The sequence below is a fragment of the Oncorhynchus mykiss genome, chromosome 8 (assembly GCF_057628025.1).
Source record: "Oncorhynchus mykiss isolate SJ-2025 chromosome 8, ASM5762802v1, whole genome shotgun sequence".
In the NCBI taxonomy this organism is placed as follows: Eukaryota; Metazoa; Chordata; class Actinopteri; order Salmoniformes; family Salmonidae; genus Oncorhynchus; species Oncorhynchus mykiss.
Genome location: NC_143029.1, coordinates 32,966,289 through 32,983,196, shown reverse-complemented (window position 1 = coordinate 32,983,196; position 16,908 = coordinate 32,966,289). Strand labels below are relative to the sequence as shown.

The 16,908-nt window shown below is 43.1% G+C and overlaps 1 protein-coding gene and 1 long non-coding RNA gene across 5 annotated transcripts in view; one reads left to right on the top strand and one right to left on the bottom strand.

The window, feature by feature from the left end:
• The window catches only part of dlgap2b (DLG associated protein 2b), an 86,722-nt gene extending 79,062 nt beyond the window's left edge, over positions 1–7,660 (bottom strand). The window contains exon 1 of one of the 2 annotated variants that reach the window (XM_090243213.1): positions 6,474–7,660. In XM_090243213.1, the coding sequence (XP_090099339.1) occupies positions 6,474–7,607 (1,134 nt within the window). In that variant the 5' untranslated portion in view covers positions 7,608–7,660. The remainder of the gene's footprint in view (positions 1–6,473) is intronic. The other variant, XM_036985298.2, reaches the window with a different exon arrangement.
• Positions 7,661–10,055: 2,395 nt separating this feature from the next.
• Positions 10,056–16,908, top strand: part of LOC149981503 (uncharacterized) — a 94,204-nt gene continuing 87,351 nt past the window's right edge. Inside the window, exons 1-2 of one of the 3 annotated variants that reach the window (XR_016497756.1) lie at positions 10,056–10,588; positions 13,076–15,758. This is a non-coding gene — a long non-coding RNA (uncharacterized LOC149981503). Of the gene's footprint in view, positions 10,589–10,956; positions 11,019–13,075; positions 15,759–16,908 lie in introns of those variants that run through there. The other 2 variants (XR_016497753.1, XR_016497755.1) reach the window with 2 other exon arrangements.

Here is a 16,908-nt window from a genome sequence, read left to right as displayed (position 1 = left end):
GTTGCACATTTAACATGTTGATAGAGATTTGGTGGAACTGACTTAAGTTTCTCTGCATTAAAGTCTCCAGCCACTAGGAGCGCCGCCTCTGCATGAGTGGTTTCCTGTTAGTTTATTTCCTCATACAGCTGACTGAGTGCGGTCTTAGTGCCAGCATCTGTCTGTGGTGGTAAATAAACAGCCACGAAAAGTATAGCTGAGAACTCTCTAGGCAAGTAGTGTGGCCTGCAGTTTCTCACAATATACTCTACTTCAGGTGAGCAAAATCTAGAGACTTCCTTAGATTTCGTGCACCAGCTGTTGTTTAAAAATATGCACAGACCGTCTTCCTCGTCTTAGTGTGTGCTGTTCTATCCTGCCGGTGCAGCATGTATCCCGCTAGCTGAATAACAATGTTGTCATTCAGCCACGATTCCGTGAAGCATAGGATATTACAGTTTTTGATGTCCTGTTGGTAGGGTTTTCGTGATCCTACCTCGTCTAGTTTATTGACAATGACTGCACGTTGGCGAGTAATATTGACAGTAACGGCAGCTTTCCTAGTTGCCTTCTGCGGGTCCGGACGAGGCATCCGGCTCTTCTTCCTCTGCGTCGCTTCCTTCTGCAGATAATTGGGAGGTCTGTCCTGTGGGGTGTTTGTAGAATATCTTGGGAGTCCTGCTTGTTGTTGTTGTTGAAGAAATCTTTGTCTAATCCGAGGTGAGTGATCGCTGTCCTGATATCCAGAAGCTCTTTTCTTCCGTAAGATACGGTTGCAGAAACATTATGTGCAAAATAATTTACAAATTTCGTGTAAAACCCCCACAAAATAGCACAATTGGTTAGGAGACTGTAAAACGGTGGCCATCTCCTCCAACGCCATTTCATGTTACATCTACCAGGCTTACGTCACTTCATATAGACCAACCTACAGTACTGTTCAAAAGTTTGGGTCACTTAGAAATGTCCTTGTTTTCCATGAAAACATACATGAAATGAGTAGCAAAATGAATAGGAAATCCTGTCAGGACATTGACAAGGTTATAAATAGTGATTTTTAATTGAAATAATAATTGTGTCCTTCAAACTTTCCTTTCGTCAAAGAATCCTCCATTTGCAGCAATTACTCCCTTGCAGACCTTTGACATTCTATTTCTCAATTTGTTGAGATAATATGAAGATATTTCACCACATGCGTCCTGAAGCACCTCCCACAAGTTGGATTGGCTTGATGGGCACTTCTTACGTACCATACGGTCAAGCTGCTCCCACAACAGCTCAATAGGGTTGAGATCCGGTGGCTGTGCTGGCCACTCCATTATAGACAGAATACCAGCTGACTGCTTCTTCCTTAAATAGTTCTGGCATTGTTCTGTGCTTTGGGTCATTGTCCTGTTGTAGAAGGAAATTGGCTCCAATTAAGTGCCGTCCACATGGTATGGCATGGCGTTGCAAAATGGAGTGATAGACTTCCTTTTTTAAGATCCCTTTTACCCTGTACAAATCTCCCACTTTACCACTACCAAAGCACCCCCAGACCATCACATTGCCTCCACCATGCTTGACAGATGGCATGAAGAATTCCTCCAGCGTCTTTAAAGTTTTTCTGCGTCTCACAAATGTTCTTCTTTGTGTTTGGAACACCTCAAACTTAGATTCCTCTGTCTATAACACTTTTTTCCCCCAATCTTTCTCTGTCCAGTGTCTGTGTTATTTTGCCCATCTTAATCTTTTATTGGCCAGTCTAAGATATTTATTTTTCTTTGCAACTCTGACTAGAAGGCCAGCATCCCGGAGTCACCTCTTCACTGTTGACGTTGAGACTGGTGTTTTGCGGGTACTATTTTTAGAGGTTGACGATTAATCAGCTTGACCAATTAATTAGGGACGATTTCAAGTGTTCATAACAATCGTAATCGGCCTTTATGGACACCGATTATGGCTGATTACATTGCAATCCTAGAGGAGACTGCTTGGCAGGCTTGACCACCTGTTACGCGAGTGCAGCATCAAAAGGATCTTGTTGCTGCAAGGAGCCAAGGTAAGTTGCTAGCTAGCATTAAATTTATCTTATAAAAAACAATAAATCTTCACATAATCACTAGTTAACTACACATGGTTGATGATATTACTAGGTTAACTAGCTTCAGTGCAAGCAGAGTTGGGGTGTATGCAATAGTTGCAAACTGTGTGAAGACCATTTGTTCCTAACAAAGACCGTAATTACATAATTATGACATAACATTGAAGGTTGTGCAATGTAATAGCAATATTTAGACTTAGGGTTGCCACCCGTTCGATAAAATACAGAACGGTTCAGTATTTCACTGAAAGAATAAACATTTTGTTTTCGAAATGACAGTTTCCGGATTTGACCATATTAAGCACCAAAGGCTTGTATTTCTGTGTTGATTACAATTAAGTCTATGATTTGATATTTGATAGAGCAGTCTGACTGAGCAGTGGTAGGCAGCAGCAGGCTCGTAAGCAATCATTCAAACAGCACTTTACTACGTTTGCCAGCAGCTCTTAGCAATGCTTGAAACACAGCGCTGTTTAAACTTTGCAAGGACATTTCTAAGTGACCCCAAACTTTTGAACGGTAGTGTACATCTACCAGGCTTAGTTCAACGCATATAAAGCAACCTGCATGCAAACACCTCCGGTCCTACAAGACTTTATTTATGTGTTAGAAATTCAATTTGCTGACTTTGCAAGACTATAATTCGGGATATAGATGGTAAAACAAATGTGACTAGGTGCTTTTCACAAAATGAAAGGACAAGAACAGCAAACACCGTTTGCGCATCTTTATTTTGTAAATAGTGTTTATCCTCCACTATATTCCTAATTATCTTAGAATACAGTAACATGGCTCAGAGGATTGTTAGTGTTTAACAAGGCAAAGAACTATTTTGAACAATAACATCTATCTCGACTTCCATTCAAGTGTACTGTACACAGCTCCCAGATACTATATTAGGACAAGGCAGTGTTAGACATTTTTGCAATTCAGTGTTGTTGCAATTCAGTTGAAAGCCACAGACCTTTAATGTGTCAGTAGGTTAATAACAGTCAGATACCCCAAATCTGTCAAACATGGGAATTACATCATTTATTGCCACCGTGTGTAATGTCATTTTACTTTCTATATACACTGTACTTATTTTGCACCATAATTTGCAAATAAATTCATTAAAGATCCTACAATGTGATTTTCTGGATTTTTTTCTCTCAATTTGTCTGTCATAGTTGAAGTGTACCTATGATGAAAATTACAGGCCTCTCTCATCTTTTTAAGTGGGAGAACTTGCACAATTTAATGGCTGACTAAATACTTTTTTGCCCCACTGTATACATAAAAGTATAAGGACATCCCCTTCAAATTAGTGGATTTGGCTATTTCAGCCACACCCATTGCTGACAGGTGTATAATATCGAGCACACAACCATGCAATCTCCATAAACACACATTGGCAGTAAAATGGCCTTACTGAAGAGCTCAGTGACTTTCAACGTGGCACTGTCATAGGATGACACCTTTCCAACAAGTCAGTTCGTAAAATATCTGCCCTGCTAGAGCTGCCCCGGTCAACTGTGAGTGCTGTTATTGTGAAGTGGAAATGTCAAGGAGAAAAACAACGGCTCAGGGTAGGCCCCACAAGCTCACAGAACAGGACCACGAGTGCTGAAGTGCATAGCTTGTAAAAATCGTTTGTCCTCGGTTGAAACACTCACTACCGAGTTCCAAACTGCCTCTGGAAGCAATGTCAGCACAAGAACTGTCGAACACAAGTCTAAGATCACCATGAGCAATGCCAAGTGTCGGCTGGAGTGGTGTAAAGCTTGCTGCCATTGGACGCTGGAGCACTGGAAATGCGTTCTCTGGAGTGATGAATCACGTTTCACCATCTGGCAGTCCAACGGACAAATCTGGGTTTGGCGGATGCAAAGAGAATGTTACCTGCCCGAATGCATAGTGCCAACTGTAAAGTTTGGTGAGGAGGAATAATGGTCTGAGGCTGTTTTTCATGGTTTGGGCTAGGCCCCTTATTTCCAGTGAAGGGCAATCTTGAGACTACAGCATACAAAGACATTATAGACAATTCTGTGCTTTTGAACTTTGTGGCAACAGTTTGGGGAAGTATCTTTCCTGTTTCATCATGACAATGCCCCGCGCACAAAGCGAGATCCATACTGAAATGGTTTGTCGAGATTGGTGTGGAAGAAGTTGACTGGCCTGCACAGTGCCCTGACCACAACCTGATCGAACACCTTTGGGATGAATTAGAACGCCGACTGCGAGCCAGGTCTAATCGCCCAACATCATTGCCTGACCTCAATAATGCTCTTGTGGCTGAATGGATCAAGTCCCCGTAGCAATGTTCCAACATCTAGTGGAAAGTCTTCCCAGAAGAGTGGAGGCTGTTATAGCAGCAAAGGGGTGACCAACTCCATATTAATGCCCATGATTTTGGAATGAGATGTTCAACAAGCAGGTGTCGACATACTTTTGAGCATGTAGTGTGTGTGTATACATGTGTGTGTGCGTGTGCGTGTGCGTGTGTGTGTGTGCGTGTGTGTGTGTGCGCGTGCGCACATGCATGTACATTTGTGTGTGTGTGTGTGTTTGAAAATGTGCATGGTGTCTGAAAAACAGCAGGAGTGGCCCACAAGATAGAAACCCTGTGGCAGGTTATCCAAGTCAGCTTCCGTCCTTATTATTTACAGTGTCTTCCTCCATCATGAAATTGATTCCCTCAATTGATCGCGCCATCTAAATACACAATAGCTCTCCCAGGTAGCACACAATAGGGAATCACAGATAAAGGCTATAGCCTCACACATAAAGGAGCTGGGATTTTTCCTTTGAGAATAGCAAAGGACAGGTTTGTTTAAGGAGTTTTTACTGACTGGGCTCCCTGATCGATGCGTTCATCATTATGTTTTCCTCGGGAAGGCCTTTCTAAGAATCAATGAAATCAATGGTTGTTATTGTTGGTAACATACAGGTAACTGCTAAAATAAAGGAAACATGAGAGATACAGAGTATATAGAAAGCAGGTGCTTCCACACAGGTGTGGTTCCCTTGAAAGAGGGGTCTCAAAGGAGTATAGATTGACCTTTTCACGAATGAGTTCCAAACATCTCTAACAGTCGTCCCAGCGTGAGTTTATTTATGCGGGTGATTGTCAGAAAGCACTCCCTGTTCCAACATTGTTACGCAACAGGACAGTTACACTGTTTCAACTTGTCAATTTCAAATTATTTTCTAACAACAGATTGAATTGAGTTGTGTTCCTCCTTCTCATTAATTCACATAAGAAGTAGCCCATTTCACTGTTGCGGACAATTTATGTTTGACGCTTTACTAAGCCGGACAAACTTCTCTCTTTGAGGAGAGCCCAAGCTCTTCCCCGGTATTTCCCCAGATCAAGTATGAAGACATTGCGCATCTCTAGCCAGACCAAGCCTTGCACAAACTTTGTCCCCCCGGCACATTTTATAGGTGGCACTTGCCTTCATTGTTGTTTTCCTTACAAATAATAACTTTGGACATGTGTGCGTTCAAAGTTAGTGCCTTATTTTCTGTATATCGTCTTGTCGTTTCTTCTTCCGTATGTATGTATGGAGCAAAATGTATTTATTTACTGTTTCATTTAGGTTTTCACGTACTGGTGACAAATCATGCATTCCAATTCTTGCATACATTGTAATGGACACATTTGCTGTGTGTAAAAATACTTTTTTGAAGGTTGTATTGAGCTATTGCTAAGCTATTTGTGGTGTTATGTTGGTTGACATCATACAATGCATTCTGGTTGTCTTCTGAGTTCCCAGTTGTCTTGAATGCACTGAAGTTGAAAGTCAGAGATTTCCGATTTCCCAGTTTCCAGTTGTTTTGAACACGACATCAGATTGTAACTTTGGTACCTCAGAGTTGCCAACTCAGACCCCCCTTTCCAGGAGTTTTATTTTTATTTCGCGTATAAACTTCTGTGTTTGCCACAGATTTATTGAGAAATAGCCCATCATAGTAACATTTCCTGCATCATAACTCCCCACGATACCTTCAACCATTTCAACCCCCGATGGGCTCCTAAAATGGTTTCATCCATGCTTAGCTTTCACACTATGGTTTTGCTAGGCCGTAGACTTGTATTTGGTGTGATGATCTGTGAGGTGGTAACACAAATACCCTCGAACTAAAGCTGTCAGTCTGCACTTTAACCTCATAGTAATCCAATCCAAAGAGTTTGAGTACAGAGCCAAAACAACAACAAAAATTGTCACTGTCCCAATACATTTAGAGCTCACTGTATGTGAGATTAAAGCATTTCTCATCAATATGAGAGAATCAAATTAGGCCTACCTGGGTAATGATAAGCAGTATTCCACATAACACCAAAGTTACTGTAAGCTTTGTGCAACATTCAGAGTAACATCTACATTACGGTGGCGCACACACACACACACCACAGACCACCACTGACCTGTAGGTAGTGACAGGCCCGTAGCGAGGGCTTGAGGTCTGTGTGCATCATGGGTTTCTCGAGGTTGAGGGAGGACTTCCTGTAGGCCTCCTTGGCCTGGCTGACGGTCAGCGTGGACCAAGAGCTCCTCTTCATAAACTTCCCCTCCGGAGTCATGGCCATGCTCTCACATGCTGAGCACTTGACATCGTTGTTGCTCTTGGAGGTCTTGAGGGACAGGTCCCCAAAGTGGCTGTGGTGCATGGAGTCCGGGTAGCAGTGGGCGGCATGGGCATGGTCGCCATGGTGACGGCTCATGACACTGGGCGTGCGGTAGGTGCTGTCGCTGTCCAGGTTGTCATCGGAACTCCAGAAGCCGCCCGCTCCCCCCGAGCGGTGCGTCTTGCGCTCTTTGCTCTTACTTCGCTTGCTGCCATGCTTGGAGCCTCCGTGGTGGCTGTGTTGGGAGCCGCCGTGGTGTCCCCCTCCTCCACCGTCACCTTTGGTTCCGTTCATCTTGGATGAGCCCTCCAGGGAATGGGACTTGGTGAAGAGCTTCTGGACGGAGTGGACAAGGTGGCGGATGCGTCCGGGGCTCTCGCTGCGTTGCTCCGTGGTAGTGGTGGTGGACGTCCTCTGGTACTGCAGTGTGTGGAAGCCGTCACGGTGCAGCGGCAGCTGCTTCTCAAACTGGTCAAGCAGGTTTGCCGGGATGCGGTTGCTCTTGCCGCTGCCCTGGTACTGCAAGGCTGAAGCGGTGGGGGCAGCAGCAACATGGGAGGTGGCGGAGGCGGTGATGGCGGCGCAGTCATCCCGTGTGGCTGAGTCATAGTACTGGGAGCTGTAGTGCATTCTGGGGAAGGTGCTGCTGGAGATGTGGTCAATGGCTGCGCCGCCACCAACACCCGACGAGGGTGCCATGATGACGGGGGACATCATCATGCAGTCAGAGTGGATGGAGCTGCGTGGTGAGTAGCGGTGGTGGTAGTCCATTGGGCAGCTCTCGGTGGGGCTGAGCAGGTAGGAGGAGTGGCGCGACTCAGAGGCTCCGCCATGGTGGCCCATGCCATGGAAGTCTTGAGGATGGTCAAACTGGTCTAGCCCATGGGGCGAGGGGATCTGGTGCTGTGAGCGGCCACCCGATAAGCCCTTCATGTTCCTGGCTGGGGGGACAGGGAGGCGTCTGTCTTCATCGAAGTGTCAAGACGGGGACCAAGGGGAATACTGCTGGTCTGTCAGAGATACACAGAGGGAGAGGAATAAGATTAATGCTCAGACTGGTGTAAATGCATTCAGTGACCTTACTTAAGTACAGTAAGTGATCACTCGAAATCTCCAAGAGCTGCTGTTTCAGCTGCTTTCAAAAACAGCAGCAAGGTAGCTGGCAAATTGTTCCTTTAATTAAATTCTCATGAAATCTAATAAAGATTTTGATAATTTACTTTGAAGATCTACTATCGCATATGTGTCAAACTCATTTCATATTGGGCTTTGATATGCAGGTTTTTAGCTCCACCCATGTATTTGATTGATTAATTAAGGGCACTAATTAGTAAGGAAATATCGTTTTTATCTATACTTTTCATTGCTGTCTATTTACCACCAGAAACCAACGCTGGCACTAAGACCACACTCAACGAGCTGTACAGGGCCATAAAGCAAACAAGAAAATGTTCATTCAGAAGCGGCACTCCTAGTGGCCAGTGAATTTCATGCAGGAAAACTGAAATCTGTTTTACCTCATTTCTAACAGCATGTCATCTGTCCATAACTCTATCCTCCTGATTCCTGCTTACAAGCAAAAACTCAAACAGGAAGTACCAGTGATGAGATTAATACAGAAGTGGTCCGATGAAGTGGATGCTAAGCTACGGGACTTTTGATGGCATTGAGGAGTTTACTACATCAGTCACCTACATTATTAAGTGTTTCGATGATGTCGTCCCCATACTGATCATACATACATATCCCAACCAGAACCCATGGATTACAGGCAACATCTGCACTGAGCTAAAGGTTAGAATTGCTGCTTCCAAGGAGCGGGACACTAACCCAGACGCTTATAAGAAATCCCGCTACGCCCTCCAACAAACCATCAAACAGGCAAAGTATCAATACAGGACTAAGATCAAATCCTAGTACACCCTCTCTGATGCTCGTCGGTGTCATGACGTTTGCCTGGGGATAGGTTTATGACAGTCATAAATACCTCTCCCCCCGTTTTCCTCTCTCTACCCTACTGATGTTTTATTTGAAAACCCCTTGGTTAACATAGAGATTCTAGGAACATCAGAAGGTGGGGGGACATGAACTATATTCTGGTAATCCGACCAATTGAACATATGCAGTGGTACTTAATGAATATGATGTCAGTTCGGTTGTCATCTGAGACATTCTCATCAATGATAAGATGACATAAACTCTACTGTGTAAAGTCTACACATCAGAGTTATCGGATTCACATGGCATTGTTGTTCAATTTAAATGTTTGAATATAAAATTATTCCTGATGGGATGAAATGTGATTTTAGCTTCTAAAATGTGAGAATTGGGTTTTCATGAGTGAATTAGGCCTGACTCAATGGCCCGCCCACGTGAAGAGACATAGGTTGTAAACTATGAAACACACCCCTTTTCTCCCTCCACTATATAAGCCCTTGACAAAAATGTAACCTCCTGTTCCGAGGATGTGAGGACGACGGTCCGATGTCAGAATGGTTCAGATTATAACTACAGAACGAAGCCAACATCAGCGTGAGCTTTGGTTGCGAATGGTATGAACTTTGAACTCTTATTCACTACAGAAGTGATACCTCCTAGCCGTTGTGTTAGCAACAACAGCAGCAAACAAGGGTTAGGAAGGAACAGACAGAGTATTCTGTCTATCACACAACGACGTTACTACAATGTATCCAGTTGACCACCAGAGACATTCTTCAAAGGACAAAGGACTCGGTTTGGCAACACAGCCTTCCATCTACCACCAACCTACCGAAGTCCAGCTCAGAGTAAATCTTTATTACATTTTCCTTTTCCAAATGGGCGGTAATTTGGAATGCATAAGATACTGTATTTACGATAGTCTTCCCGCTCTTTCAATCAAACCCAGCCCTTTTCTTTTGTGTAACCAGCCGTCATATATGTTCCGTCCGCTAGGGACATTTTCCTTTATGACATAATTTGTAATCAAGGTATAATTAATTCTTTGTGTATGTAATTCTGTGTGATTAGTTGGGTATTTAGTAAATAAATAATTAAACCCAATTTTGTATTGCGGATTCAACTTGTTAGCCAGGGTTCGTGAAGATAACCAAGAATTTACAACTTTCAGATGAGACAGAAGTAAGGTGACGATTAATATTGACTGCTATTGATGTAAAATATTACTAGGTCTTTAACTCTTAGAGCTCTAGGGGCGCTATTTCATTTTTGGATAAAAAACGTTCCCGTTTTAAGCGCGATATTTTGTCACGAAAAGATGCTCGACTATGCATATTCTTGACAGTTTTGGAAAGAAAACACTCTGAAGTTTCAGAATCTGCAAAGATTTTGTCTGTAAGTGCCCCAGAACTCATTCTACAGGCGAAACCAAGATGATGCATCACCCAGGAATTAGCAGAATTTCTGAAGCTCTGTTTTCCATTCTCTCCTTATATGGCTGTGATTGCGCAACGAATGAGCCTACACTTTCTGTCGTTCGCCCAAGGTCTTAGCAGCATTGTGACGTATTTGTAGGCATATCATTGGAAGATTGACCATAAGAGACTACATTTTCCAAGTGTCCGCCTGGTGTCCTGCGTCGAATTCGGTGCGCAATTGCCAGCTGCTTCCACTTTACCATTTGATTCAGGGGAGAAAGCATGTGTCCAAGAACGATGTATCAATGAAGAGATATGTGAAAAACACCTTGATGATTGATTCTAAACAACGTTTGCCATGTTTTCAGTCGATATTATGGAGTTAATTTGGAAAAAAGTTTGCGTTTTGAGGACTGAATTTATGGATTTTTTTTGGTAGCCAAATGTGATGTATAAAACGGAGCTATTTCTAATACACAAGGAATCTTTTTGGAAAAACTGAGCATCTGCTATCTAACTGAGAGTATCCTCATTGAAAACATCAGAAGTTCTTCAAAGGTAAATGATTTTATTTGAAGGCTTTTATGTTTTTGTTAATGTTGCGTGCTGGATGCTAACGCTAATGCTAACGCTAAATGCTAACGCGAAATGCTAACTCTAGCTAGCTACTTTTACACAAATTATTGTTTTCCTATGGTTGAGAAGCATATTATGAAAATCTGAGATGACAGTGTTGTTTACAAAAGGCTAAGCTTGAGAGATGGCATATTTATTTCATTTCATTTGCGATTTTCATAAATAGTTAACGTTGTGTTATGCTAATGAGCTTGCTGATAGATTTACACAATCCTGGATACAGGGGTTTTTTCATAGCTAAACGTGACGCAGAAAACGGAGCGATTTGTCCTAAACAAATAATCTTTCAGGAAAAACTGAACATTTGCTATCTGAGAGTCTCCTCATTGAAAACATCTGAAGTTCTTCAAAGGTAAATGATTTTTTTGAATGCTTTTCTGTTTTTTTGTGTAAATGTTGCCAGCTGAATGCTAATGCTAAATGCTACGTTAGCCATCAATACTGTTACACAAATGCTTGTTTTGCAATGGTTGAGAAGCATATTTTGAAAATCTGAGATGACAGTGTTGTTAACAAAAGGCTAAGCTTGAGAGCTAGCATATTTATTTCATTTCATTTGCGATTTTCATGAATAGTTAACGTTGCGTTATGGTAATGAGCTTGAGTCTGTATTCACGAACCCGGATCCGGGATGGGGAGATCAGAAAGGTTAACTTCTTATTGCTGACATCCCGTTAACAGGATAATTGTCATCAACAACCGCTGAATTGCATAGAGCACATTCCAATAATATTACTAAAAATATTTAGATTCATGAAATCACAAGTGCAATATAGCAAAACACAGCTTAGCCTGTTGTTAATCCACCTGTCGTGTCAGATTTTGAAAATATGCTTTACAGCGAAAGCAATCCAAGTGTTTGTGTAAGTTTCTCGATCGCTCAACAAAGTATTATGTACACCTAGCATCAAGTAGCTTGGTCACGAAAATCAGAAAAGCAATCAAATTAATCGTTTACCTTTGATGATCTTCGGATGTTTTCACTCACGAGACTCCCAGTTACACAATAAATGTTATTTTTGTTCCATAAAGATGGCTGCCCAAATTCTGTTGCGCATACAAAACGCTGCTAGCACCCAGCCATACAATAACGCATTGTTATCTTTCTCGCTCATTTTTCAAAATAAAAGCTTGAAACTATGTCTAAAGACGGTTTGCACCTTGAGGAAGAGATGGGGAAAGGAATCTGGTTGATATCCCTTTAAATGGAGCAAAGGCAGGCTATGGAACATGGAGTTCCATCCAGCCACTTCCTGGTTTTATTTTCCTCAGGGTTTTGCCTGCAATATCAGTTATGTTATACTCACAGACAATATTTTGACAGTTTTGGAAACTTTAGAGTGTTTTCTATCCAATACTGATAATAATATGCATATATTAGCAACTGAGACTGAGGAGCAGGCCATTTAGTTTGGGCAACTTATTCATCCAAGCTACTCAATACTGCACTAACAGCATGCGCTGACCAGCTGGCATGTTTGTCTTCACTGACATTTTCAACCATAAGAAGTTAAGAGATTATTCGGAAGATAACAGCTCTATAAATATTATTTATTGGTGCCCCGACGCTCTAGTTAATTACATTTACATGATTAGCCCAATTAGGTAATATTAATTACGGAGAAATTATTTTATAGAATAGCATGTCATATCATAGCCAAAGACACGGCATCTGTGTGGCAGGGCTTGCAAACTATCACAGACTACAAACGGAAACCCAGCCACGAGTTGCCCAGTGACAAGCCTACCAGCTGAGCTAAATGACATCAGTACTTTGAGGCAAGCAACACTGAACGATGCACAAGAGCACCAGTTGTTCCGGACAACTGTGTGATCATGCTCTCCATAGCCGATGTGAGTAAGACTTTTAAACAGGTTAAAATTCAGAACTTTGCAGGACCAGACTGATTACCAGGACGTGCACTAACAGCATGCGCTGACCAGCTGGCATGTTTGTCTTCACTGACATTTTCAGCTTCTCCCTGACCCAGTCTGTAATACCTACATGTTTCAAGCAGACCAGCATAGTACCTCTACCAAAAACGCCAAGGTAACTAGTCTAAATGACTAGTAGTACTCGCATCTGTAGCCATGACATGCTTTCAAATCAAATCAAATCACATTTTATTGTTCACATGCAGATGTTAATGTGAGTATAGCGAAATGTTTGTGCTTCTAGTATCGACAGTGCAGTAATGTCTAACAAGTAATCTAACAATTCCACAACAACCACATTATACACACAAATGTAAAGGGATGAAATAAAAATATGTACATATAAATATATGGTTGAGTGATGGCCGAGCGGCATAGGCAAGATGCAGTAGATTATATAAAATACAGTATAAACATATGAAATTAGTAATGTAAGATATGTAAACATTATTAAAGTGGCATTATTTTTGAAAGGCTGTTCATGACTCACAACAACACCATCATCCCTGACACCCTGGACCCACTCCAATTTGCATACAGCCCCAAAAAATCCACAGATGTCGCAATCTCTATTGCACTCCATACTGCCCTTTCCGACTTAAGACAAAAATAACACCAACGTGAGAATGCTGTTCATTGACTACAGCATTCAGCACCATAGTGCCATCCAAGCTCATCACTAAGCTAAGGACCCTGGGACTGAACACCTCCCTCTGCACCTGGATCCTGGACTTCCTGATGGGACGCCCCCAGGTGGTGAGGGTAAGCAACAACACTTCTGCCACGGTCACCCTCAAAACGGTGGCCCCTCAGGGCTGTGTGCTTAGTCTCCTCCTGTACTCCCTGTTAACCCACAACTGCTTGGCCACTCACGACTCCAACACCATCATTAAGTTTGCCGACGACACAACGATGGTAGGCCTGATCACCGACGATGATGATACAGCCTATAGGGAGGAGGTCAGAGACCTGGCAGTGAGGTGCCAGGACAACAACCTCTCCCTCATCAGCAAGACAAAGGAGCTGATCGTGGACTACAGGAAATGGAGGGACGAGCACGCCCCCATTCACATTGACGGGCTGTAGTGGAGCGGGTCGAGAGCTTCAAGTTCCTCGTGTCCACATCACTAAGGATCTGTCATGGTCCAAACACACCAACACAGTCGCGAAGAGGGCACGACGACGCCTCTCCCTCAAGAGGCTTACAAGATTTGGCATGGGCCCTCAGATCCTCAAGAAGTTCTACAGCTGCCATTCATGACCTCTATATCAGGTAGTGTCAGAGGAAGGCATTAAAAACTGTCTTCAGCCACCCAAGTCATAGAATGCTTTCTCTGGTACCGCACGGCAAGCGGTACCGATGCACCAAGTCTGGAACCAACAAGACCCTGAACAACTTCTACCCCGAAGCCATAAGACTGCTTAATAGTTAGTTAAATAGTTAACCAAAGAGCTACCCGGACACAAAGGCAACCCAAGAACAGAAAGGCAACCTGCCTAAATTACTACAGACCCGTAGCACTCATGTCCGTAGCCATGAAGTGCTTTGAAATGTTGGTAATGGCTCACATCAACATCATTATCCCAGAAACCTTATACCCACTCCAATCTGCATACTGCCCAAACAGATCCACAGATGATGCAATCTCTATTGCACTCCACGCTGCCCTATCCCACATGGATAAAAGGAAGACTTATATGAGAATGCTATTAATTGACTACAGCTCAGCGTTCAACACCATAGTACCCTCAAAGCTCATCACTAAGCTAAGGATCCTGGGACTAAACACCTCCCTCTGCAACTGGATGCTGGACTTCCTGACGGGCCGCCCCCAGGTGGTGAGGCAGGTAGCAACACATCTGCCACACTGATCCTTAACACTGGAGCTCCACAGGGGTACTTGCTCAATCCCCTACTGTACTCCCTGTTCACCCACAACTGCATGGCCAGGCACGACTCCAACACCATCATTAAGTTTGCAGATGACACAACAGTGGGAGGCCTGATCACCGACAATGATGAGCCTATAGGGAGGAGGTCAAAGACCTGGCCGGGTGGTGCCAGAATAACAACCTATCCCTCAACGTAACTAAGACTAAGGAGATGATTGTGGACTACAGGAAAAGGATGACCAAGCACGCCCCCATTCTCATTGACAGGGCAGTAGTGGAGCAGGTTGAGAGCTTCAAGTTTCTTGGTGTCCACATCAACAACAAACTATAATGGTCCAAACACACCAAGACAGTCGTGAAGAGGGCACGATAAAGCCTATTCCCCCTAAGGAAACTAAAAAGATTTGGCATGGGTCCTGAGATCCTCAAAAGGTTCTACAGCTGCAATATTGAGAGCATCTGACTGGTTGCATCACTGCCTGGTATGGCAATTGCTCAGCCTCTGACCGCAAGGCACTACAGAGGGTAGTGCGTACGGCCCAGTAAGTCACTGGAGCTAAGCTGCCTGCCATCCAGGACCTCTACACCAGGCGGTGTCAGGAAGGCCCTAAAAATTGTCAAAGGCCCCAGCCGCCCCAGTCATAGACTGTTCTCTCTACTACCGCATGGCAAGCGGTACCGGAGAGCCAAGCTAGGACAAAAAGGCTTCTCAACAGTTTTCACCCCCAAGCTATAAGACTCCTGAACAGATAATCAAATGGCTACCCAGACTATTTGCATTGTGTGCCCCCCAACCCCTCTTTTTACGCTGCTGTTACTCTCTGTTTATCATATATGCATAGTCACTTTAACTATAAATTAATGTACTTACTACTTCAATTGGGCCGACCAACCAGTAGTCCAGCACATTGGCTAACCGGGCTATCTGCATTGTGTCCCACCACCCACCATCCGCCAACCCCTCTTTTATGCTACTGCTACTCTTTGTTCATCACATATGCATAGTCACTTTTACCATATCTACATGTACATACTACCTCAATCAGCCTGACTAACCTGTCTGTATGTAGACTCGCTACTTTTTATAGCCTCGCTACTGTATATAGCCTGGCTTTTAACTGTTGTTTTATTTCTTTACTTACCTGTTGTTTACCTAACACATTTTTTGAACTATTGGTTAGAGCCTGTAAGTAAGCATTTCAATGTAAGGTGAAACACCTGTTGCATTCGGCGCACGTGACAAATAAACGTTGATTTGATTTGACCATCTGCATTGACCTTTTTTGCACAAACTCTGACTCATCATTCATGCTGTTGCTACTGTTTACTATCTGTCACATTAATCCTAGTTATATGTACATATAGTATCTACAGTTGAAGTCGGAAGTTTACATACACCTTAGCCAAATGCATTTAAACTCAGTTTTTCACAATTCTGGACATTTAATCCTAGTAAAAATTCCCTGTGTCAGGTCAGTTCGGATCACCACTTTATTTTAAGAATGTGAAATGTCAGAACAATATTTGAGAGAATTAATTACTTCAGATTTTATTTCTTTCATCACATTCCCAGTGGGTCAGAAGTTTACATACACTCAATTAGTATTTGGTAGCATTGCCTTTAAATTGTATAACTTGGGTCAAACGTTTTGGGTAGCCTTCCACAAGCTTCCCACAATAAGTTGGGTGAATTTTGGCGATTCCTCCTGACAGAGCTGGTGTAACTGAGTCAGGTTTGTAGGCCTCCTTGCTCGCACTCTCGCATTTTCAGTTCTGCCCACACATTTTCTATGGGATTGAGGTCAGGGCTTTGTGGTGGCCACTCCAATACCTTGACTTTGTCGTCCTTAAGCCATTTTGCCACATGGTCATTATGGTGAACAGTTCTATTTTTGTTTCATCAGACCAGAGGTAATTTCTCCACAAAGTACGATATTTGTCCCCATGTGCAGTTGCAACCTGTAGTCTGGCTTTTTAATGGTGGTTTTGGAGCAGTGGTTCTTCCATGCTGAGCAGCAAGGTTATATAGCAGTATGTTAGCAGTATGTTGATATAGGACTCGTTTTACTGTGGATATAGATATTTTTGTACCTGTTTCCTCCAGCATCTTCACAAGGTCCTTTGCTGTTGTTCTGGGATTGATTTGCACTTTTTGCACCAAAGTACTTTAATCTCTAGGAGACAGAACGCATCTTCCTGAGCGGTATGACGGCTGCATGATCCCATGGTGTTTATACTTGCATACTATTGTTTGTACAGATGAACGTGTTACCTTCAGCCGTTTGGAAATTGCTCCCATGAATGAACCAGGCTTGTGGAGGGCTACAATTTTTTTGCTGAGGTCTTGGATGATTTATTTTGATTTCCCATGATGTCAAGCAAAGAGGCACTGAGTTTGAAGGTAGGCCTTGAAA